Here is a 26849-nt window from a genome sequence, read left to right as displayed (position 1 = left end):
TACTAAACCAGGGAGGACGCTTCAGAATCATTTTCAGAATTTTATTCTGAATCCTTTGAAGCGTTTTCTTCCTGGTGGAACAACAGCTTGACCAAATTGGTACCGCATAAAGCATGCCTGGTCTGAAAATTTGTTTATAAATTAACAATTTGTTTTTTAGACAGAGCTTAGAATTTCTGTTTATAAGAGGATATAAACATTTAATATATTTATTACACTTTGCCTGGATTCCTTCAATGTGATCCTTAAAAGTGAGTTTTTTGTCATACGTTAAACCTAAGTATTTAGCTTGATCAGACCATGTCAATTCCAAGCCATTCAATTTGAGAATGTGATTATTGTTTGGTTTAAGAAAAGAAGCTCTTGGCTTGTGAGGAAAGATAATTAATTGCGTTTTTGCTGCATTTGGTTTAATTTTCCATTTTGACAGATAATCACTGAAAATATTTAAACTTCTTTGTAGGCGACTGCAGATCACTCTTAGATTTCTACCTGTGGCTAACAGACTTGTGTCGTCACAGAATAGCGATTTCTGACAACCAACGGGTAGATTTGGAAGATCAGAAGTGAAAATATTATACAAGATTGGAGCTACACTCGAACCCTGCGGAACACCGGCTCGTACGGGTAGCAATTCAGATTTACAATTCTGATAGCTAACCTGAAGAGTACGATCAGTTAAATAATTTTGAATCATTTTGATCAAATAAATAGGAAACTGGAAATCAGACATTTTTGCTATTAAACCTTTGTGCCAAACACTGTCGAATGCTTTTTCTATGTCTAGAAGAGCAACTCCAGTGGATAACCCAGAAGATTTATTTGATTTTATCATGTTCGTTACTCTGACAAGTTGATGAGTAGTTGAATGTTCATGACGAAATCCAAACTGCTCTGGTAAAAAAATTGAATTCTCATTTATATGAGTCATCATTCTTAACAAGATAATTTTTTCAAAAAGTTTACTGATAGAAGAAAGTAAGCTAATTGGGCGATAACTTGATGTTTCTGCTGGGTTTTTATCAGGTTTTAGGATAGGAATTACTTTAGCGTTTTTCCATCTTTTTGGGAAGTAAGCTAATGAAAAACACTTGTTGAAAATTTTAACCAGGAGTCTCAAGGCAACATCGGGAAGATTTTTAATAAGAATATTAAAAATTCCATCATTACCAGGAGCCTTCATGTTTTTGAGTTTCCTAATAATTGATTTAATTTCATCAAAATTCGTCTCAATAATGTCATCGTGTGATAACACTTGGGTTGAAATATGATCATACTTCAGTGAGACTTCATTTTCAATAGGACTCACAACGTTTAAATTAAAATTGTGGACACTCTCGAACTGCTGAGCTAGCTTTTGAGCTTTTTCACCATTTGTAAGAAGTATTTGATTTCCTTCCTTGAGAGCAGGAATTGGTTTCTGAGGTTTCTTAAGAACCTTAGAAAGTTTCCAGAAAGGTTTAGAATATGGTTTAATTTGTTCAACTTCTTTAGCGAAATTTTCATTTCGCAAAAGAGTAAATCTATGTTTAATTTCTTTTTGTAAATCCTTAACTATGTTTTTCATAGCAGGATCACGAGAACGTTGATATTGTCGTCGACGAACATTCTTCAACCGAATGAGCAGTTGAAGATTGTCATCGATGATAGGAGAATTTAATTTAGTTTGAGCTTTGGGAACTGAAAGATTTCTAGCTTCGATAATATAATGATTCAAATTATCAATTGCTGTGTCGATGTCCGCAGAATTTTCTAAAATAGTTTCATGATCCACATGATTTTCAATGTGAGATCTGTAATCCAACCAATTAGCTCTATGATAGTTGAAAATAGAACTAATTGGATTAATTATAGCTTCGTTGGAAAGTCTGAATGTTACAGGAAGATGATCTGAGTCAAAATCAGCATGAGTAATCGGTTCACTACAAATGTGACTTTGATCTGTTAGAACCAGATCAATTGTAGACGGGTTTTTCACGGAAGAGAAACAAGTAGGATTACTGGGATGAAGAACTGTAAAGTAACCAGCTGAGAGTTGATTATGAAGTATTTTACCATTACTGTTATTTTGCCTACAATTCCACTGGACATGCTTAGCATTTAAGTCCCCTATTACGAAAAATTTCGATCGATATCTTGTAAGTTTTTGCAAATCGCCTTTAAAGAAATTTAATTGTTCGCCGGTGCATTGGAATGGCAAATATGCTCCAGCGATGAAATAAATTCCATGAATGGTTTCAACTTCGATTCCCAAGCTTTCAATAACTTTAGTATTGAAAGAAGGTAAAATTCGATGTTTAATTTGCCGTTGGACAAAAATGGCAACTCCACCACCAATTCCAGTAAACCTGTCAAATCGATGAACCACATAATGTGGATTACTTTTCAATTTTACATTTGGTTTAAGAAAAGTTTCTGTCACAATGGCAATATGAATTTTGTGAACTTTGAGAAAATTATAAAATTCATCTTCACTCGATTTCAAAGATCGAGCATTCCAATTTAAAATATTCAAATAATTATTTAACATCACTGTTAAATTTTAAATTCATTATAATATTATTTGCAAATTTCCATCCGATTTGAAATGCTTCAAAAAGTGATGAAGTCGAATTCATTTGGATGATCATTTGAAAAAGTTGATCTTGTAGGTAGATCATTTTATTTTCAGTTATATCGCCTAAATCGACTTCATTTAAAGAAGCGAATGGCATTGAAGGAATATTTGTAGGTAGACTGCCATTAGAAGAAGATGATTTGGCCGGTCTACCTATTAATAAATTGTTTTCGTTAGAAGAAGAACTGCAAGGCGGTCCTGTGTTTTGATTATTTACATTAGAAGAAATAGGAGATAGATTTCTACCTAATATACCAGCATAACTGACATTAGAAGAAGATGATGACGAGGTCGATCTACCTGTCAATAAATTGTTTTCGTTAGAAGACGAATTGGCAGGTGCCTTAGAAGAATTTTCAGGTATGTTCTGTAAATTTAAGGTCGTTGATTTGACTTGTTGTCTAAGCGAACGAGCGTTTAAAATTTTTTCCCTGACAGGACATTTCAAATAATTGGATTTATGATTTCCATTGCAATTTGAACATGAAAATTTATCAGTGGTTTCATTCATTGGACAAACGTCTTTCGAATGCGATTTACCACAATTCAAACACCGTATATCCATATGACAATTTTTGGTTCCATGGCCGAAGCCTTGGCAACGACGACATTGCGTTAAGTTTGCAATACGATTATGCCGTTTATAATGTTCCCAATGAATTTTAATGTGGGAAATGAAACGTACTTTTTCTAAAGTTTTCAAATTGTTTACATCACTTCGATTGAAGTGTATTAGGTAAAGTTCATGGGAAATTCCAGAGCGTGGTTTAGAAGTACCATTCGCTCTTTTTTTCATAAGTATTACTTGGGAAGGGGCAAAACCAAGCAATTCTTTTATTTCATTTTTAATTTCATCAATACTTTGATCATTTGATAATCCTTTCAAGACAGCCTTGAAGGGTCTGTCTGATTTTATATCATATGAATAAAATTTATGAAGTTTTTCGGACAAATATCGAATAAGACGTTCGTAATCTTCCAATCCATCCACCAAGATTCGACATTCTCCTCTTCGTCCGATTTGAAATGAGACTTTTACTTCCGGGAGAAAAGTAGAAAGCTCAGTACGGAATGCTTTGAAGTCGGAAATCATCACCGTCACTGGTGGCATAGATTGATGTTTCTTCCCAGAACGACAAGCGTCCATTTTGGGAATTTTTGAAGAATTTTCTTCTATGTCGCTACAATCGGATTCAGGAAGAATCTCGTAAATATTGTTAGACGGCATAGGATCAACGGAAGGGAAATCCGTCCGTTGTCTTTTATTTTTACATTCAGATTCTATAAGATCGTGAATGTTATTAGAAAAATGTTGAATAACGGATTGTGATTTATTCCGTATTGAATTATTTTTAGCCTTAGGCTTGTTGCCTTTCCGGTTGGACGCAGGCATTTTTGAAATTAATGAAATTTTAAATTAAATTAACTAGGCTAAATTAGTCTTCGATTAGACTCCTAGCTAGCCTTAAAAAAGGCTGATTAATTTCTTAGTCCTTCTAATATCACTCTTTGTATCACTTAGTCACTCTAATATCACTCTTTGTATCACTTAGTCACTTAGTTAGTGATTCAGGTAGCCTTGAAAAAGACTGAAGCCTTGAATCAATGAAACTCTAGGTAGCCAGAAAAAAATTCCAGGAGCCAAGAGCTATACGCGTGCGGTGCGAACGACTGTTCAACACCGACTGGGCTTTCCTCGTTTCTTTTATACTTCCCTTCTCACCAGGAAAATGATTAGAAGACAAGGTGCAAATCTCCAGATAATTAGAGTAACGTGCCACCTGAGCCAATTTGCTCTAAAAACAAAGTGTTACACATTTTTCGAGTGCATTCTTTAGTGTTAGATTGTGATAAGGCAGCGTGGCAAGTGACGGAAAAACGAGGAAAAGTCGGAAATTTTCGAGCAAAACCGGGAAAAATATTACTAGCTCAAATATGAGAAACAATTTTCAGCATCATGATTTTTTTTGAAAAGTTGGAGGCAACGCCCAATTTTGCGTTTTAGCGAAAAGTTCAGCAAAAATGTTCAATCAATCAATCAGAAAGCATCAGAGCTTTTCTTCAACTTTACTAATGATTGCCCTAGTTCCATCATAATTTGTCTCAGTAATGTCATCTGGAGACAATACTTTGCTGTTTTGCTCATATTTGTGTGAGATATTGATTTCAACAGGACTAAAAAAAAAGAAAAAGTTGTCGAATTTGACTTTATCCAACGTTTGCAGGGAGTATTTAATTTCCTTCTTTAAAAGCAGAAACTGGTTCGTTTTTTTTTTAGAATATGGTTGGATTTGCTCTGTGAATCTGTGTTTAATTTTCTTTTGCATGTTCTCAACCAGAGCTAATAAAAGTCATTTTCATTGATTCAAAATAGACGAAAATGACGAGAAATAATGCCACTCTCAGTTTCGCTTGCAAATTATGAAAACGAGATACATTTCTAGTCAATGACATAAGCGGAACAGTAGTTTCAAAATTGTGTTCTTTCTTCCATTTTCCCGTTCAGTCATTTGCGGTTTTCAGTGAAAATCCCATAGCTTACAGTGTTGATATTCAACCGAAGCTTTGAGAATCGAAAATGACAGAACAAAGTTTCACAATGACTTTTACCTGTTGGTGCTCGAATTTGTAGTAGTTTTGGTTTCCAAGGAGGTTCTATGGTGTAATTATTTCGATTTATCATATTTTAATCACTGTTTCAGGCCAAGCGTCGCAGATTTTTAATACATCCATGAAAGAGTGAGAATTGAAATTCTGCTGACGTTAGTTTTGTTTCGTCTTGTCATAGAGGAAAGAGTAAAAAGTCAATGAGAAACGAAAAAGCTTCGACTCTCTTCGTTTGCTCTGGTGTCGATCATTTACGAATGATACAGTAAAATATTGAACATTAGGCTTTTGTATTAGATTCTTTCATTGAGAATGTGTGACAATTTTAAGCTCTGTGCTCAACTATGAATTTCGTAGTAGGATCACAAGAATTTTGTTAATGATGCCGACCCAGGAGCAATTTATGATAGGAGAATCAAATTTAATTTGAGCTTTTGGAACTGATAGACTCTTAACTTCAATCATGTAATGATTCAATTTATTTCCAGAGTTCACATTGCTTCCGGTATGAGATCTGTATCCTAGCCGATTAGTTCTAAGGTTTTAATTGAATTAATCATTGCTTTATCTTCAATATTATTGGTAGATTGGATCAGAATCAAAGTCTGTTTGAGTAATCCATTCACTACAAATGTAACATCAATCTTCTAGATCCGGGTCAATTGTAGAAGGGTTTCTCATAGAAGATAAACTTGCTGGGCTATTTGGAAATAAAACTGGTTAGAAATCAGTGAAGAGTTCATTATGAAGAAGTCGAACTTTCCTATCATTTTTCTGGTTATTCCACGAGATACGCTAAATATTTAGATCGATATCTTGAGAGTTTTTGAAAAATACATTTGATTTATCAGGTGTACAACTTTGCTTCATTTTCCAAAATTAAAAGCTTTATTGCTGGAGAAGTGCTTACAGATGTATTATTCAAAGTATTGTCCTTCGCTAGCGACAACTTTCTCTCATCTTTCCGGCAGTTTTCCTCTTTTGACGCTATCCATGAAGCAATCCATTTTTCCAACTCTTCGAAGGATTGAAAATGTTGATCTGCCAGGCCGTGTGCCATCGAACGGAACAAGTGGAAGTCAGAAGGGGCGACATCTGGGGAATACGGCGGGTGGGGCAAGACTTCCCATTTCAGCGTTTCCAGGTACTTTTTGGCCACTATTGCGACGTGAGGCCGAGCATTGTCGTGTTGGAGGATGACTTTGTCATGTCGCTCTTGATGTTGTAACCGATTTTCTTCTAGCGCGCGACTAAGGCGCATCAGTTGCGTTCGGTAGCGATCTCCTGTGATGGTTTCACCCGGTTTTAAGAGCTCGTAATAAATCACACCGAGCTGATCCCACTAAATACAAATCATAACCTTGGCGCCGTGAATATTCGGTTTTGCCTTCGACGAAGTAGCATGCCCCATGATTTTCTGCGTTTAGGATTATCGTATCGAACCCACTTTTCATTACCGGTTACGATTCGATGTAAAAACCCCTTACGATTTTGTCTTTGAAGCAGTTGCTCACATACAAATAGACGTCCCTCGATGTCCCTCGGTTTCAACTCGTACGGCACCCAGTTTCCTTCTTTCTGAATCATGCCCAGGGCCTTGAGACGTTTTAAAATGGCTGGCTGACTCACTCCCAACGATTCGGCAAGCTCTTCTTGGGTTTGGCACGAATCTTCATCAAGCAATGCTTTTAGTTGTTCATCTTTGAAGGTTTTTTTTTCTCTTCCACCTCCATGTTTGTCTTTGACATCGAAATCACCCTTTTTAAAACGTTGAAACCAATCCCGACACGTTCTTTTACTCAGAGCAGCATCACCGTAAGTTTCTGAGAGCATTCGATGCGCCTCAGTTGCATTTTGTTTCGAATTGTAACAGAAAAGTAAAACTTCCCGCAAATGGCGAGAGTTGGGCACATAAACGGACATTTTCGAGCGTGAATAATACGAAAACAAGTACAACTGTCACTGAAACGGCGATGACAATTCGTTAGGCACTGTACACACTTCCTTTGAAGGCGTTATCATCTATGTATTTTGACCAGCCTCAGCCGGTACAGCCACCTATCGGGAAACGGCGGAAGCAAAATTGTACACGGATATTCGCTCACCAATACGAGCAAGCGACTACCAATCTCTTATCCCTTACGACGTTTGTGACGGATGCTATGTCCAGTGGTTTACAAACTCGCCTTTGATTTACACAGACCTTTCCACTGCCTTCGACAAAATTAACCACGGCCATTACAGTCGCTAGTAGCGGACACACTGGGCGCTGCGTTGTATTGTCAATAATCGCCGATTAGCAATCAAGATAAACTTACTCTGTGGCAAAGAGTTTATCGCTCCAATTCGGGTTCCACAAGGCAGCCATCTTGGGCCTCTGCTCTTCTTCCTGTACTTCAACGAATCAAACGAATCCATGAATCTTTTTTTCTAATGTCCACGCTCATCTTTCGCTGATGATCTCTAGCTATTCCAAATAGTGCGAAAAAATGGGATAAATCAAATGGACAAATGTTCAATTATCACGTTCAAACGCAAAAAAAAAGTTACTATAAGGGGCTATCTTACTGGCTTGGTTTCTATATTCTTTCACAATCAGAGCATAAAAATTCTTGTTGCAAAATTACAATTGTAACAGAGGCCATTTAGGCTTCTTCTAAAATCCGGGAATTTTTATCACGCAAACCAAAAAATTGAAATCGACAATTCACTTACCACTCTGTTAAGAGCAGAGAAAAAAATCAAAGGTCCTTAGTGGCTGCCTTGAGGCGAAAGGCTTCATATTCACAAATATTTGACGACCAGTTGGATATCGTTAGAATCAAAACTACAAGCCCTACGTTTTACCCGCATATCATAGCATATTTACTCTCATACTAACCTGGTTATGGAATGCGAACGTGAATAGTAAGCCAGTCTCCCCTAATCTAATATAGTAGATTAAAGCTGCCAGCGCAGACTGTTTCTAACACCACGGTGATGGGAAAGCAGGAATGTTATGGGCCTTTTAGTTTGTAGAAAAAAAGGCAAAACCTCACAACAGACAGCCCTAACTTCGTCTAACCACCATTTCCCGTTCAACTTTTGCAGGTCCCGCCGGTCGCAGTCTGGTCGAGATCCAGCACCTGTCCGGTGCCAACATTCAGATTTCCAAGAAGGGCATTTTCGCGCCGGGAACCCGCAATCGCATCGTTACCATTACCGGCGCACCGAATGCCATCAACGTTGCTCACTATCTGATCGAGCAGCGCATCCAGGAGGAGGAAGCGAAACGGGCCTGCCAGACGAGTACGGGAGCGGCCGTTAAAACCGGTCCTACCGTTGCCGCCGGTACGCAGTAAAGTGAATGAAAGTAAAAACAAATCAAACATCCACACAAACATACACAGACAAGCAGACACACACACACAAACCCATACTTCAGGCGTACATCATCCCGTACGCGTGTTCTACACATGAGAAACATGAACGTGTGTGCGTGTACAGGGGTTCGTATTGGTTAATAGTAGGTATGTGACGACCGGAGTGCGGTCCATGGGGAAATGTTGCAACAACAAATAACAAAATAACCGAGAAAGAAAGAATAAGCGAGTGTGAACGTATATGAAATAATAATAATTATATTAAAGTAATTGTTATTTTAGTAGGTAATTAACGATTGAAAAAAGAACATTTTTAACTCAGTTTAAAAAAAACAAAAAAGGAAGGTAAAACAACTAAACAATATATGATAGATAAGTGAGGAATAAACATTGCACCCAAACCCAAACAAACACCGACACACACACACACACACAAACACATTGCAGTCAAGAACGAAACACACACAAACATCATAACACCTCTCACATCTAAGCGAATAGATAAGTCCACGCGTTACACTGTTGTCATGGCAGCGGAAAACTCCCGCAGCGTCGTACTAGTTTTTTTTTTCTATTTAATATATTCCAATCATACTATTCAGTTGTTTTGGAATTTTTATTTGCAATGTTTCGGTTTAGTTCCGTGTTTTATTTTTATTTCTTCTATAATTTAAGAGATGTTTTTATTTAAGTTTTTTTTAATATAAATATTCAAATTTCATATATTACGGGCCAGGCCTAAAGATTTTTTAGCTGTTAGCAAAATTGTTTGTGCAAATCGCGAAAAGCAAATCACATACACACATACACATATATATTAAACAAAAAATTACATACACATTTTAGATTGTACGTTTTTTCTTTCGATTTCTGTGCGGGTAGAATTTTGATTAGGGATAAAAAAAAGTGCACTGTACAATATAAGCATACACAAATACACACACATACAGACACAGTGACAAGCAGAATCATTGAATTTTTGTTTGTTTGTTACTTCGCTAGAGTTCTAGAGGCGTATCATTTTGCCATTTAGTGCGCCCAACTTTTTTGTTTTTTTTTCTGTTGCTCTGTTTTGTTGTCTCAGTCCAGCATTGTTGAATGTTAGCAAACAGATAGACACCTCACACACAGACATACACACACATACACAACGGAAGCCAGCAATGTCGATAGATAGAGAGGAACCATTGCGGAGATGTGCATATAATACATGTTGAAACGCAGTCATAGTATGTAAACAAAAATAAAACAAACCAACAAAAAAAATGGTAGTAGAAAAAGTTAGTAACTGAGAAAAGGGTACAGTTTAACAACCATTTTTACTAGTTGAATGTTAAGTTAGTGAAACTAAAAGAAGAGCTCTTATATTTAACCAATGAAAGCGAAAGAATTTTAAATTCTGTTTTTCTCTTGTTTTTATCATCCGAACAAAGGAAAGATTTGTTCGATTATATAGATTATATGACATCGGATTAGACACGTTTTTCTTTCTGTTTTCATATTCTATTAATCCACTAGAATGAAACTTCCGAGGAGCATGTGCAAAAAGCTATTTTACCTTAACTTGTTTCAGTGTTCAAAAATGCATCTGTTAATGTTAAACCAAAAAGACGTTTTTCTTCCTGAAACATTTTACAATTTCTAGTTTTTAAAGTAGCACACATACAGACCGATTCACACACCCATACTTAAAGCAGATTGCTCATCACCATCTTTGTTTCCACCCACCTCCTGATTTGTAGACGAAAATGAAACATCACCCTGCAGTGTTGCCATATTTGTGGTTTTGTTGGAAGTTAGCGAGATATTTGCGTCTGTTTTATTTTTTTAATTATCACATTTGAACGTGATTGGCGGCTTTTGTGAGCCTCAAGAGTGTAGTTAAATAAGAAAAGAATAAGTTAATTGTTGCTCATTTAGTGAAAGAAGTTGGACACTCAATTTTACTCGATAATAATGGCAATGTTAGACACAGGTTGTCAATAGTCAAAGCGTCGAAAATTGCCCTTTTTTTTTACTGATAGTTCGATTGAAAATAACTTAGCGTTTGTCAGTTTGAGATCGGCAACACACCCCATCTTCTTATCCGAAAAGTATCATTTTCGAAAACCATTTTGACAAGGCTATCGTTGCCCCCGGATCTTCCGATATCTTTATGGATGTCCTTGCGAGAGGGGAAGCTTCTCCTGGCTACCATTCTTCGGGAGCGGTGCTGCAAAGTTAACACATCGTTGGTCATTTGCTTCCTGCATTAAGCATTCGCATGTCGCCATATCACAATTTGCATAAATATCTCTACGCGGGCAGCCGTCGTATATTTGTTCCAGCTGCATGTTGTACACTTAAAGCAAGGGTTTGACAACCGCTCGTTTTTCTATCGAGTAGTGAAACTAAACTAATGTCGTTTTCGTTTTTAAATTGCACTACACCGGTGTAGCGAAAGGTGCACTGAATCCGTTCGTTTTTGCCAATTGCACTACACCAGTGCTACACTTTTTCTGCACCGATACCACTGGTGTAGCACTCATCAAAAGTTTGGTGTAGCTCTGTGCAATGGAATCGTTTATTGTAGTCAATGGTTACTGTTTATGTTTTCGTCAGTTTTGTTCGTTTATTCATGCCTCAGTGTAGCACTGCACCGGTGTAGTGCAAATTAAAAACGAAAACGCCATAAAACGGCGACCCATTGCAAAGTTTGGCAAACGGAAAGTAATTGGAATACAGCGAACGTTAGAAGAACATTCTTTGACTGAAAGGTCTGAAATTAGTTTTCTTCTCAATCAAAAATAACCATGCTTTCAAGCAGGGTTATTTTTGACTAACTCAACTGTTCATTTTTAAAATAATTCACGAGATGGTTCATAGCTTTAGAGGTCGGAACTACCTTTTTTTTTTTGCTTTTGAGTTTTCATACGGCTCGAATCGAACACGTGTTGGTTCTGCTAAAAAAATGGGAAAATGTCTTTCTTTATTTTTTTCCCTGCTTTATACTTTACCTTGAATCGAATGTAACGATTTAGCCACAATCGGAACCAGCAAAAAAAGTCTTCTCATTCTGTGTTTTATACTCGATTTTTTCTGATTGATGGTTTTTTACCTCTCACTATTTTGACAACCTGAGAAACGCATGGCCTCCTTGTAGTCTGCCGAAAAAAAAAATTTTTTTTTTCATTATATTGGATTTTGTAGATCCGATCTCAAAAATGAACTGGGCAAATAACTCCGGTGCCGGAGCGATTTTGTCTTTATGAATGGTAAGACACTTCATCAAACAGGACAATAATAATAAGGCTATTTGATAGCAAATTTGCGATAAAACGAATACAAAACCGCCCCACGGAACTGGGTTTGTTTTCATTACAAAATACATAAGCCTTGTCTTGGCGTCGTTATTTTAAATTAGATGACGCCGAGTGGTGGTCGAGTGGCAAAACTTTTAACGCCTGTCAGGGCCGCTGAGAGAAGGTTCCAATCACAATCATTAATCTGTTTGTCTCGTAGCGATTTTTTCGAATGTTCCGCGTTTCATCATAATTACTAAGCTATGGAATGTACGGAAACCAATTAATAGAAATAGAGGGTGATTTTTGGCTGGTATCTTTTTGGCAACACTGTGTTTGACAGATCATGCGTGAATTGTGTCTTGTGTCGATGTTAAACTTGTTCAGTTTGGTAAATATTTTAATCATGAATCGACTTACAACGTCCAACGGCAAAGTTGGAGGAAGATCCACTTTTTTATCGAAAAAATGTGTTCAGCAATGAAGCCCCTTTTCTGGTTCAAGCAAATTTGCCGCATCTGGAGTGAAGACCAGCCAGAAGCATTGCAGGAGCTATCCATGCATCCCAAAAAAAGCCACTGTTTGGTGTGGTCGAATGGCGATGATAGGCGAAAAGTTACTGTGAATGGCGTGACAATGATTGGAATGTGGTTTCAACAAGACGGTGTCACATCCTACACGGCACGTTAAACAATTACCAAATTGAGAGCCGCCTTCGGTGAACAATTTATCTCACGTTTTGGGCCCGTCAATAGGCGCGCATTTGGACTATTTCTTGTGGGGCCATATTAAGGCTCCTTGTTTGACATACTGGAAGCCAATATTGAAGCATTTATTCCGTGAAATACCGGCCGATATATTGGAGAGAGAGAGAGTGTGCCAAAAATTGGACCTTGCGCATGGGCCATCTAAAGCGGAACCGCGGCCAACATTTGCATGAAATCATCTTCAAACATTAAATTATATTGATCGTTCTATCGATTCCAATAAAGATTCCATCAATTTCTTTTAATTTTTTTGTTTTTTTTAATCAAATCCCATACCTCTTAAAAATCACCCTTTAGTTGCCAAAAAGTACTAAAAAGCAAAGTCTTGACATTACATTCCTGTGGTGGAATTTGGCCTTTCTGTTTCAACAGATTCCGCAGCCGATTCTTAGGCTGTGAACCATTTCGCGGTTAATTTTAACTTTTGGTTAAAATCTGACACTCGAGTGGTTAATTTGATGTTGTCAAAAATAACCCTGCTCGAGAGCATGGTTATTTTTGACAGATCGATAGTTATTTTACAACACTGAAAAAAATCTCGCAATAAAAATTCTAATACTTATTCTTTAGTTGAAAATATTTCCAGTGGAAAATAAACCCAAATAACTTCCCGTCCGTCAAATTTTGAAATGGGTCACAGTTTTAGTCAATTTTAACTACTCGACACCAAATAACCACTCAAGTGTCAGATTTTAACCAAAAGTTAAAATTAACCGCGAAATGGTTCACAGCCTTAGTGTACAGAATCATTGCATAGCTAGTACTATGGATCCTACTGACACTAAGAATCCTTCCAGGTCGGGGCTCGAACAGACGACAGCTGGCTTGTAAGACCAGCGTCCTATGCATTGAACCGCCAACCCGGGACAACAGCCAAAAAGTACCCACTATTATTGAAATTGTTTACTACAAAACGCAGTTCATGGCTTTTATTCTTGTGGTATTGAATAGAATTCTTGTGGTATTGCTACACCTTTGAAATATTCGGAAACTGTCCGTCCTGGTGTCTAAAAAACCGAGCTTCCCCGATGTACGCCACACCGGAACAAAATACCTTAGCGTCGTATAGTTTTAAGTGCGATTCACACGGTTTGTCTCAGTCAACCTCCGTCACCGTCAAATTTAGTTGAATGCAATTCTTATGAAGACATTTACACACAATGTCACCGTCACGGAACGTCTTGACATCCGGCACGTGTGAACTGAAAAATATTAAACTAATTTCGACCGACGCTGAAATTTCTGAAATTTTGACCATCTGAGCCGTATTTACACGCAAACAACGTCACCATTAATGCCTGGCAACGTCGGTTACAAAACCTTCCACAATTTTGTCTTGACCATTGAAAAATATTTTAATGTATTGTTATACACTATTCAATTATTTGTGAACTTGCTTTTTACAAAAGAATGAATAGGTTGTTAATTATCGTAACAATTCAAATCATAAAATTTTCTCATACATGTTTTCTTGGAAAACAATCAAATGTACAGTTTGCATATTGTTTGAAACACCACGTGTAAAATAAATTCAATAGTAGAATCGAAGAAACAATATATTGGATCGTTGGAAATGAAAAAAATCTTCTCAAGATACAATAAAATGTATTGTTACCCATAGATCTAATTATGAATCGATTGTTTATGCTGTAAAAACAATGTTTTTTTACGGGAAGGTGACGCGGAAATGCCGGACCGTCTCAATTATACTTTCCTCGAACAAAATAGTTTGGTTTTCACTGTTATATGTTTGACATTTCTCTGTATTCAATGCTCGATTGTAAAATCAATTGTGGATCTCAAAAGTCAAAAACCATTAATATATTGGTTTTCAATTCTATTCAAAACTGCACTTATGGCAACAAAAACAATCACGTCGGTTAGAGAGAAAAAAGAACAATCGCATGTCCATTTTACGTGTTACCGTCAACGGTTATACTACCGTAAACAATCGTGCCAGTTGTTAGTTCGCGAAACGAAAAACCTCCTAACCATTCGAATTCTAATTATTCTGACATCCCTACCAAAACGTATGACATTCAAATTCAATATAACACCAAGGTATGTTTTGACGTAAATGTCTTGTTGAAAAATACAGGAATATGCCGTAATAATTGAAAGAAAAAGTAAACAAAGAGAAACTGTCATTTGCACTTGAGACCTTTTCTAATGTTTATCGAGAAGTATTGCTTCCAGGCGAAGTAGGCGGTCCGAAATTCAGGCCCTGCCACACTCATCGACCGTACCACTCAAAAATGAGTGACACACCACTCAATTTCATTGAAAACGCACGTAGTCGAAATTTGAGTTTCCATCCATCTACTCATTTTTAAGTTGTGGAACGAAACTGTCAATATTTAGGTAATTTAAATATTACTTAAAATTTGAGTTCCATGCTCTCAAAAACCCGGAAACGAATCCCGGTCAGTTTCGTCAGGCAAACAATGCCAACGAAAGTGACTTGGGTTCGTACTAAGCTGGGTTAGGTTTGAGGTCTCGACTTGAGGGAGATAGAGTTCGCTGTCGAGTGAGGTCACATGTGACGTGTAAAGTTTAAAATGGTATTTTTTTCTAGAACCATTTTTTGATTGTTAGATCAGATTCATTTGAATTCCGAATTGGTTAGGAAGTGACACACATCACGTGAAATCTTACTCCATTAAAATGAAAGAGCGTTCTCAGTTTACAGACATTTTTCCCCGTACACACAATCCCCAATTAGAAAACAGAATACATTATTTATAGCCAATTACACATTTAACTGTTAATAATCTAGTTTACGGCGATAAACGCAAAGTAAAACTACTATATCCAAACGAAGAGTGAACAGTGGGAGGAAAGAGGACCCGGAAGCGGAACACAGAACACTGTGTGAGTGTGGGAATTGTTAGCCAAAATGCAACGCAAAACAAAGTGTCGTATATACGAGTATAAGCAGATGAACGAATTAAACGGAAAATATACGGGATTAAACAAATTATTACCAACAGAAAAAAAAACAAACTGTCAAGCTTGCAATTTATTTTAGTTTTTAGTTACAATCATTCATTGACAACATCGCATTCGCTGGTTATCATTCTGCCCCGGTATGGTATGGTTTTGTCCCAGATTTTGTCGAGAGGATTATCAGTCAAACGAGATTGCCTTAAGATGCACAGACACAGAGCGAACGAGAGAGCGTTAGTTAATTCGGTTTGAGACTACGGTTCCCAGGTGCCAGACGAGAATAGACACAGTTGCAAATACAAACATCAGACGAAGGGGAAAAAAATCGTAGATGATAGAGGAATATTTTTTAAGATGTGATTTTGGTTCGGTTCAAGTTTTAAGGAGTTAGAGAGCGGAAATTAAAGAAAACAATTTCGGAAGCCTACTTGTAACACAGATAGTACAATGTTACCAACATTACTAGAGGACAGGAAACCTACTAAACTACTGCAATCCAGACCCCTTTTACGGACGACGGAGGAAGTGTGCAGGACGCGACACCTTAGAATTGATCGGTTTTAGGTTCGTTTCTAACACAGTCTGTTTCCGTCTTTTGTGAACGCTGAGCCCACACCGTAATCCACATCCAAATCATTTCTACTAACCAACAACACAGTGTCGAAAACCCATGCCGAAGCAGTTACCGAAACCACGAACGACCGATCAACCGACCGGTCGTTCCCGGTGGTGGGTAAGTTACGTTTGTGAATTGCCATCCGAAAAAATAGATTTATATACTTATATATATTGAAGAAAAGGAAACAAAAACCAGCTCTAGCTCTAGGCACACAAATGAAAAAGTTACATATATGAAGTGAATCCCTTTGCAGAAACATATTGACAAACCATAGTAGTGAAATAAAATGAAAAACTGTTTGTATTCAAATTGATAAACAAAAACAAAACGTTGTGATGGTAGACAATTCTATTGCTGTTATTTGTTGGAGTATGAAGAGTACACACACCATAGAATTAGAACACAAAAGCAGAGAGTAGGACAATTTTCCCAAGTAAAACATTACTTGATGACATCAAATCTAACGAAACAACCCGTTTTAGGTTCAACATAAACGGACTAAAACTAGCAGAAATGAAAACAAATGAACTAGTACCTAGTTTTGGCCAAAAATTTCTTTCAAATTCTGTTTCAATTTTACTTCTGTTCATGAAAGTATGCACTTACCAGCGGATTGAACAGACGATATTCACGATTCACGAGTCGGTCACAGTCTGAAACGAAGGAAAACAAACGCCATAAGTTTTTGGTTTTGCTTTTCAAATTGATGGAAATTAAAGTACCTATACATGTAGTAATAAAGTCAAGCGAAAAACAAAACAAGTCATTCATTACAAAACAAAACAAACAAAAAACTATTTAAGAAGTAAAACTATGCATGCATAACCACAACACACAGACACACAAGAAAAAAAAAACAAGAATTAGGTCATTTTATACATTTTATCCCATTACGAGAGAAAACATTAAATAACAAATTAAGCGAGCAAGCAGCAAAAAAAACATTAACAAAGCGAACAGCAAAGTCCAGTATTTCACATCAAACTGTCCCTGATTTTCTAAAGCCGGTCTAGCTCGCGTCAATACGGGCTAGACTCGTCGAAAAAGGTTCGGATATAGAATGCCCGTGGGCGAAATTATATCACGAAAAAAACAAAATAAAACTAGAGATAAAATTAAATCAAACAAGTTACGGTGAAACTGCAAATGGCAGAAGCAGAAAAGTGTATTCTTATAGAACGGCTAGAAAGCAGAATTCGTTTATCAAACAGAAGAAAAAAAAATAAAACATTCAACTCTTTGTAACCCTCTCTCTTTATAAGAACACAAGTAAGAAACGAAGAAAAAAAAGTATAGCAAAAAAGAACCTTACATCTATTTATATTTGTAAGACGGTAAAACTGATGGCATTAGGAGACATTATTTTTAAAGTCGAGATATCAACGTTCGCGCTAGAGATCGCCATTTTTTCATCCAGCACAACCCCCCCCCACCCCCCCCCCCCCCACAAAACCAGTCAGTCACTCGACTTCGCTTATATTCACATTAATGACATTCGTTTGGCAGTAGAAAAGAACCACATTCAAGTTCGCTTTATCATTGTGGGAAGCAGAGCAGCTAGAAGAAGAAGAAGACGAAGAAGAAGAAAACACTGTTAATAAACATAGACAATACCTAGAAAAACTACCGCGATTATTCCCCGTAAAACCCAGGACTCGGTGCTGTTTTTTGTGTTTTTCGTTTTGGGTTAGTAGACCCGAAGTCATCACAAGCTCGGAATTCAAAAGTTCCTTCGGCAAATTTAACACGAATAGGCGGACGAAATTCCGGTTTACCAAAATACACACACACACAAAGAAAAAAAAACAAAACTGGCATCACATTTGCATTCTGTTGTTCTAAAGTAGGCGAAAACACGTGTTTCCACATTTTTAAAAGTACACCACTTTGCAGCTAAGACGGAGAACCTGTGGAATCCACTCTAAACTCTAAATAGTGAAAATATTGTAATAAAAACCTAAACCAACTTGCACTATCTTCTCAAGAAACAAACAAAAAAAAAAAGAAAGTTAATTAAACCAATTAAAAACTCTTCCTGTCATCCCTTTCATGTTGTTTTTCCATTATAACGAATTATGTATATATATAAATATTAAAAGAAAACAGTAAAACAAATAGATAGAGTGAAAATGTTTTTAGGAATGGGAAGTAAAATGTTGTTTATCTTAGAAATAAAACGAATGCAGAAGCGAAATCAAGCTAGACAAGAAATGTATAAAACTAAAAGAAATCAAATTTTTAGCATACTGCAAACAAAAAAAACAATATTCATATAGGAATGTGAATAAAAGAAGAAAATCTTAATTATAAGCGACAAAAAAAAAACAAGAATGAATAATTACTAGAAACCTAATCATAACACTTTAAACAGTTACCGTTCAGAAACCTTTCAAATACAACAGTAAAGAAATAAAATCACCAGCTCCTTTGTTTTCCTTCACAATTCATCACATCCGACATGCTCTCATAACAATAAAAAAAAAACTCTCTCCCTCTCTTTCAATCGCCACAGCTCATCGCTCGTTTTTTTTTCTATCTTCATCGCACCCGAACCATGTCATTTCGTTCGAGAGAGAAAAAAAAACGTGAAGCCTCTCATTTTCACTCACGTTGATTACGCTCAACAACCGTGCCCTCGTCGTATGTGTGATCCACTCATTTCCTTAGATTAGATATTGTTTTAGCATCTGTCACACATTCCACCACCTTAGGCTCACAGCACATTTCAAACTTCAAACTCTCTGAAAACTAAAACTAAACAATCCACAACTTTACATACGTTGAAAGCCAGCAGCAAAACAAAACAACAACAAAAAAAGCAAACCATTGTTCGAGCGCCCAGCAATAAGCTAAATCAATTGAGCACACACACACACTCTTACATACTTTACAAAGTCAGAACAAACCAGTTAAAAGACATACCGGAACGCGGGGCATGGATGACAGATGAGGATCGAAGGAACGGAGGGTCAAAACAGATATGTCTAACAATTAGAAAAAAAAATGAAATTCTATCCGTCGGCAGCAAATGAAAACAAACAATGCATACCTAAATATTTATACATAGCAAATATGACACATATTTAGGTCGAAAAGCAGAAGTAGCAGCAGCAGCAGGTGGAGACGACGTCGGCCATCCACGAAACACAGAGGAGAGACTAAACTTTAGCAGAGGAGGATCGAAGAAACGAAGAAGACGAAAATAAAAAAAAATATCGCACTCGAGGCGCTGGGAAATTAGTTCAATTACAATTAAATTTAAAGCAAACACGTAAATAAAAGTAACAAATAAACGAAAAACAGAAGCAAAAAAAAAAAGAACCTAATGGACGGACGAAGCTAGCAGGATCAAAAACTGATTAGTCAATATGAAAGGTGAACCTACGCAACTAGGTAAGAATGGAGTAAGGGGAAGGCGAATAGCGAAAAGCTAGTAGTAGAATCGACTGCAACCGAGCGGTATCCCGGATTGTAAGATAAAGAGACGACGGAACTGAGGAGAAGATAGGAGGTAGAGAAAGAACTAAATTTAATTAAAAAAGAAAAAAAAAACAAATCTCGAGCTGATAAAAGGGATGGTGTGAAGAAACTTTGTTAAATAATGTTTAATATTTAAATATCAAAAGAAATAAAAATTATATTGAAAAATTTAAACATAAACTTTCAACATTCGGAGCCATTTTTTTCTTGGTTAATGCAGCCTAGTTTTACCTAGAAGGTGAGTATCGTTAATTTTATCCTTTAGCAGTGAGATCACTTCGATCTTACCCTAGAACAAATTATCGTCTGATTCCGAACTGAAACGAACTGAGTATGCCAAAGATGCCCAGTGAATTTTGTCGAGCCGCATAGGGCCGATTATTGAAAGAATATTTGGAACGAAAAATTGTGCAATGCTTAGGCTGTGAACCATTTCACGGTTAATTTTAACTTTTGGTTAAAATCTGACACTTGAGTGGTTATTTGGTGTCGAGTAGTTAAATTTGACTAAAACTGTGACCCATTTCAAAGTTTGACGGAAGGAAAGTTATTTGGGTTTATTTTCCACTGGAAATAATTTCAACTAAAGAATTAGTATTAGAATTTTCATTGCGAGATTTTTTTCAGTGTTGGAAAATAACTATCGATCTGTCAAAAATAACCATGTTCTCGAGCAGGGTTATTTTTGACAACATCAAATTAACCACACGAGTGTCAGATTTTAACCAAAAGTTAAAATTAACCGCGAAATGGTTCACAGCCTTAGAAAACAGTTAGGATAACCACAAAACTGTTCACGAAAATCTTCAACACGAAATCGAACTGATTCTTGCTTGTTTCATAAGTTCTAAACTAATGAAACTCTCAGCACTTTTTCCGCAGTGTATAATTATAAAATTCATAAATCAGCTGTTTTTCAAAGAAGGACGAATCTTACAAAAGTAAACAAATCGAGATTCTCTTTCCTACCAATAAATGCTTCAAAATCCTACAATTTTGTCTAAAAATTCGTATTCTACAAAAATCTCAAACTTACACACTTAATTTTTTTAGCTGAGTCTCGGCAAAAAAATGCCGAGATTCGCACAGCCGAGTAATCAGCAACCCTCTCGGCAAAAATAAAATTACTGAGCGTCTCGGCACCCTAAAATTTGACAAACGTCAAATATTGCCGAAATCGTCAGCATAAGATTTACTGTTTGCTCAGTGAAACGTTCACTGAATATTCGGCAATCCAATAAAACGAAAAAATGAAAAAAATAAATTACCGAATCATCAGTAATTAAAAATCTAGTCAATTAATTTTGTATTTTCTCAACATTATAAACACGCCATTCAGGATAAAAAATTCATTTTATTAACACTTAAAGGAGGCTTACAAATTTGTTGCCAGTAGTGCTTAAAGCCTACCTGAAAACATGTAGCATAAATAAAAAGCGGCGTTTCCAGATGCGGCCACCTTGAGTCGAGCTGGAAATATGAAAATAAAAATATATATTGATTTTGGCTTACAAAAATGTTCAATATTTAATAATGCATATACGGATTGTTCAAAGAATAAACTTACTTTGATCTATTGAATTATTCCTTGCATTGGGTTATTTTTTCGCATATCCCCCAAAGTTTTGTCTCGAGGACGCTTTCCACACGGTTCCACGCTTCTTCGAAGATTCTCCATTTTTTCACTCGAGAATTTCATTAGAAAATAATCGCACAATGCGAAGCGAAAATGTAACGCGGCAATAAATGACAGCTGTCGTGCTGAATCTCGGCAACAGCTAGCGCATATTCCGAAATCTCGGCAAACGTCTCTGCTGATGTCGGCATATCTGTTGTTTACTGATAAATTCAGCAAGCAATTATGCCAAATTTCGGCAAAGTGATGCATTTTACCGAAATATCAGTGAATGCATTTAACGAAGTTCAGAAACATGCGTATTGATTACTGAGCAATCAGCAAATTTACGTGTTGCTGATCAGTTTCGGCATTTTATTATGCCGAGCTCAAGAAATGGTTTTAAGTGTGTAGTAATACAAAAAACTATAAAAGGCGAAACTGTCATTCCATTTGTTTACGCAAGTTTCGCCCTCCGTGTTCCATGCCAACAAACAAGGCGATACTTCAATTGCTAGTAAGAAAGGGCGAAACTATTTATTTTCTCTATTTTAGATGGTTTCCGAACCTTTTATTACTGGAAATAGTAAAGGAGGCAATAAAACTACTCGCAGATTTGTCTTAGTCGCGAAAACCAGCCAATTTAATGAAAAATGCGCAAGGGCGTATCTTTATAATTCACACAGGAAGTATAAAAGTAAACAAATCGAAAAAGGGCGAAACTCTTTTTATGTTTATTTATTCAGTGGATATAGAAGGAAAGTGGTAACATTTGCGTGCCTTTTGAAGATAAACTAACAATTCATCGACTAATCATAAATTGATCTGAGAATATACGATAATTTCTAAACACGATTTGAAACCAAAGTCGAAACATTCATCGATGATTTTCTCCATTTGCTGTCAATGTAAGATTCGCCGTTCTTTGAAAAACAGCTGAAATGTTTTTACGTCAGTGTAAAATCGAACCCCGCAATATCCGTATTCACTGCATAGGTGTGCGTAACAGAGACGTCAAATCCCTCTCAGCAGGCCGTTCAATTTTGTTGGTTTTTGAGCGCTTGTTGAACGACATATTGCACGAAATATTCGTTCAATTTGCTGGAACGGTTTGCTGTGTGAAAATTAAGTGTTACCTTTACATAGAAAGGAAATTCGTTGTTATTCTACGTGAAGTAGAAGTATTGTGCAGGTATGTATTGTTAGTTTAAACAAATAAGTGGAAAAAACTGCAGTAAAAATAGTTCAACGGGGCTCCAACTCCTCATATTAAAAATGGTTCAACAATGGACCTCTGTCTGCCGGGTTTGTTGAACGAAAAAAATGGCATTCGGTTCAACGGTCTGTTTCAAAATCGGCAAACGAAGGTCCCGTGTTGGCCTCCCGTTGAACGATTGATTGGACTTTCATTGGACCAATGATCCAACGTATTGGACCAATGAAGGACCACCGTTGAACGTTTTGTCGTGAATACGACTTACTTTACTATGGGGTGCCTTTTCAAAATTAGCCATATGGAAGAATGGGCAGAACTTAATCGTGAATATCTCGACTTGTACTAAAGGCAGCAACATAATTCTTGCACTATTTCATCAAAAATATGATCAGGAATTTAGGATAATATTTTGAACAGTGTGAATTAACCACAAACAACTCAAAAATTACGTTTTCTGAAAATTTTAAAACAACACGGAAAACTCTTTACCTTTGCTTGGGTTTTTCGCGCAAGGACGACGATTTTGAGGTAGTCAGGCACATATCTTCAACTGAACGTTATAAAAGGGGAACCGTGGTCGAAAATCGATCACTTAGTAGAGTCACTGCGAATGAGCTGATGGCTATTGTGAAAAAATCCAAAAATATGAAGGCCCCCGGTTTCGACAACACATTCAACATTGAGCTGAAGCATTTGAGTATTGGCTCATTTGTCTTCTTAGCTAAAATTTTTAACAGGTGCTGGGAGCTTGGTTACTTCCCTTCAAAGTGGAAGTTAGCTAAAGTTATCCCAGTTTTGAAACCGGGGAAACATCCTTCCCTTTCCAAGAGCTATCGGCCCATCAGCTTACTCTCTGCCCTATCCAAGCTGTTTGAAAAGTCAATACAAAGGCGAATTCTTGCTTTCGCAGATGAACAGGATATATTTCTAGAAGAACAGGGGGGGGGGGGTTCCGGAAAGGAAGATCCACCATCCACCAACTCACAAGGGTTAACAACGTCATCCAGCAAAACAAATCAGTGTCCAAAACGACTGCCATGGCAATATTGGATATTGAAAAGGCATTCGATAATGTGTGGCACGATGGTCTGGTGTTTAAACTGCATCGGTATAATTTTCCCATGTATCTTATTAAAATTATCAAAAATTATCTTGCAGATAAAGCTTTCTAGGTTTCTCTGAATAATGCACTTTCAGAAAGATTTACTATTCCTGCTGGTGTACCCCAAGGAAGTATCCTAGGTCCCATTCTATACAACATTTTTACATCAGACATCCCACCTCTTCCGGGTGGTGGTGTTCAGTCACAATTTGCTGATGATACTGCCATTCTTTACAAAGGTCGTGTCATTAATGCTCTGAAGAATAAACTACAGACAGGTCTGAACGCTCTAACTGAATATTTTACAAGCTGGAAAATTGTGATCAATGCAGCAAAAACTCAGGTCATCTTGTTTCCACATTCAAGATCTCCAAAACTTGTTCCATCAGACGAATGCCGCATTCGATTCGGTGATGAGGTCATCCAATGGTCCGACGAAGTTATCTATCTAGGACTCACCTTTGACAGACATCTGATATTCAGGTCACAAGTTGACAAAATCGTTCAAAAATGCAGCATACTCATCAGGTCTGTGTATCCGCTGATTTGTAGAACATCTAAACTGTGCCTGAAGAATCAGATGGCTGTCTATAAACAAATCATCTACCCGGCAATTGAATACGCAGTCCCTGTTTGGCGGGGCTGTGCACGAACACACAAACTTAGGCTTCAGCGCATTCAAAGTATGATCTTAAAGATGATTCTAAATCTACCCCCTTGGACAAGGACTAGTGAAGTACATGAGATGGCCTCCCTGGATATACTAGAACAAAAATTCGAACAATACTGCACGAAATTTGAAGAGAGATGTTCAATCTCTGAAATACAAATAATTCAAAATTTGTACGTATTAGATTAGGGATAGTTATAAGTAGGTAGATATTTTATTAATAATTAAAATAAATATTATGATTAAACATTAGTATGTAAAACAAGAGTAACTAAAACATCTATTATTAATAACTGTTGTAGTATTGTTTGACCCATTGCTCACTTACACATTATCACATATTTTCCCGCTAAATCAAGCTGTGCTTTTTCTCTTCAGCATTCAGTGTTAAGCGTATCCTCACCGTGTTCACATCGTTTGTTCATAATAAATATTAGTTTGAAATAAAAGTTAGAAACAAAACATGGTGTCAGAAGTAGTCGCGTGCTTCTGAGAATATTTTTCGGCGTCATTAAGTGAAATCGCGGAAAAAATTCAGTAAACTTTCTCTTCCGACGAGAAAAGGTGGCGTAGTGTCGGCAGCCATCTTGTAAAAAAAGTGAAAACTGAACTTTAAAATTTTGTGAAGTGGTTATCCTCATCAATATGGATCCAAATCAATTCCGAATGTTCTTGGAACATCAGACAAATTTAGTTACGCAACTAATGAGTGCTATAACAACGTCAGCACAAAGCAGAAATCAACCGGAGCTTCAACCAAAGCCCATAAATGTTCCTGTTCCGCAGCCTTCACCGTTAGCAGTTGAAGGTGATATGGCAGAAAATTTTGAGTTTTTCGAGAAGAGCTGGGATAATTATTCGAAAGCTATTGGCATGGATAAATGGCCCGCTACGGAGAATGCTAGAAAAGTCAACTACCTACTGTCTGTGATAGGAGAGCAAGCAAGGAAGAAGTACTTCAACTTCGAGTTGTCTCCAGCAGAGCAAATGGATCTACGAGCAGCGCTAACAGCGATAAAGGCCAAGGTGGTAGTCAAAAGAAACGTGATAGTTGACCGCCTCGATTTTTTTTTCTGCCGTGCAATTAGTTGAAGAGTCCATACACGATTTTATTTCTAGACTCAAACTGCTAGGGAAGGTAGCGATGCTTGGGGATATGGAAAAAGAATTGATCACGTACAAGATCGTAACCGCTAACAAGTGGCCGCAATTGCGAACCAAAATGCTTACTATTCCGGAAATTGATCTGGAGAAAGCCATCGATCTGTGCCGTGCCGAACAAATTGCAACTAAATGTTCTTTCGATCTTGGAGTATCGCCACCGTCAGATGTAAATAAAGTCAGCAAAAGCGCCGGATACCTGAAGAACAAATCACTTCGTTGCAAATTCTGCGGGGACATTCATGAATTTGCCAAAGGAATCTGTCCAGCATTCGGTAAACGTTGTCATCGCTGCAAAAGAAAGAACCATTTCGAAAAAGTGTGCAAGGCAACGGGAAACGCAAAAAACCGGAAGTCGAGTCGCATTAAAGAAGTAAAGGAAAACGATGAATTCGAGGAGGATTCCGAAAGTGATTCTTCATCAGAAGAAGAGGAATATGAAATTGGAAAAATCTACGATAATTCTTCTACCGGGGGAAGTGTTTTGGCAGAACTGAACTTGAAGTTCAATGATAAGTGGAGAAAAGTGATTTGCGAACTTGATACAGGGGCAAACACTAGTCTGATAGGACATGATTATCTTATCAAATTGTCAGGTCAGAAGAATCCACCATTGCTTCCATCGAAGTTACAACTGCAAAGCTTTGGTGGTAACCCCATCAAGGTACTGGGTCAAGTAAAAATACCATGTCGACGGTTGGAGAAGAGATTCCTACTGATACTTCAAGTTGTGGATGTAGATCATCGTCCATTGCTTTCCGCCAGAGCTTCTCGTGAGCTTGGTCTAGTGAAGTTTTGTAATGCATTGCGAAGCAAACTGAAAAAAGAGTTGGATAAGCTTGAACAAGAAAGAATCATTGTCAAGGAAACTAAACACACCGAGTGGGTTAGCAATATAGTTATTGTACAGCGGGGAGGACCCGGTTCCAAATTTCGTATCTGCTTGGATCCCGTTTTGCTCAATAAAGCATTAAAGCGTCCCAACCTACAGTTTATTACGTTGGACGAAGTACTACCCGAGTTAGGCAAAGCAAAAGTGTTCACCACCATAGATACGAAAAAAGGGTTCTGGCACGTTGTGTTGGATGAGGCTTCCAGTAAACTCACCACATTCTGGACACCTTTTGGACGATACCGTTGGATACGCCTTCCATTTGGTGTCGCACCTGCTCCTGAAATCTTCAAAATCAAGTTGCAAGAGGTGATTCAAGACTTAAAAGGTGTCGAATGTATTGCAGATGATTTGCTCGTTTATGGAGCCGGTGATACGTTGGAGCAAGCATTGATGGATCACAACATTTGCTTGGAGAAACTACTATGTCGTTTGGAGCTCAATAATGTCAAATTGAATATTGCGAAACTAAAGTTATGTGAACGTTCAGTGAAGTTTTATGGTCATATTCTTA

At 37.2% G+C, this 26849-nt stretch overlaps 1 protein-coding gene and 1 long non-coding RNA gene across 13 annotated transcripts in view; one reads left to right on the top strand and one right to left on the bottom strand.

Moving 5' to 3' along the window:
* The window catches only part of LOC131432572 (RNA-binding protein Pasilla), a 187381-nt gene extending 177398 nt beyond the window's left edge, over nucleotides 1-9983 (top strand). For all 12 annotated transcript variants that reach the window (XM_058598926.1, XM_058598974.1, XM_058598986.1 and 9 more), the window contains one exon: nucleotides 8315-9983. In XM_058598926.1, the coding sequence (XP_058454909.1) occupies nucleotides 8315-8565 (251 nt within the window). In that variant the 3' untranslated portion in view covers nucleotides 8566-9983. The remainder of the gene's footprint in view (nucleotides 1-8314) is intronic.
* Nucleotides 9984-21013: 11030 nt separating this feature from the next.
* LOC131429917 (uncharacterized) lies at nucleotides 21014-21688 on the bottom strand. Its single transcript, XR_009229472.1, has 2 exons — nucleotides 21247-21688; nucleotides 21014-21149 (listed from the first exon to the last, which is right to left on the bottom strand). It is a non-coding gene; the product is annotated as an uncharacterized LOC131429917 (long non-coding RNA).
* Nucleotides 21689-26849: the final 5161 nt, after the last annotated feature.

Source organism: Malaya genurostris, chromosome 1 (assembly GCF_030247185.1).
Source record: "Malaya genurostris strain Urasoe2022 chromosome 1, Malgen_1.1, whole genome shotgun sequence".
NCBI lineage: Eukaryota > Metazoa > Arthropoda > Insecta > Diptera > Culicidae > Malaya > Malaya genurostris.
This window is presented reverse-complemented; position numbering and strand designations above follow the sequence as displayed.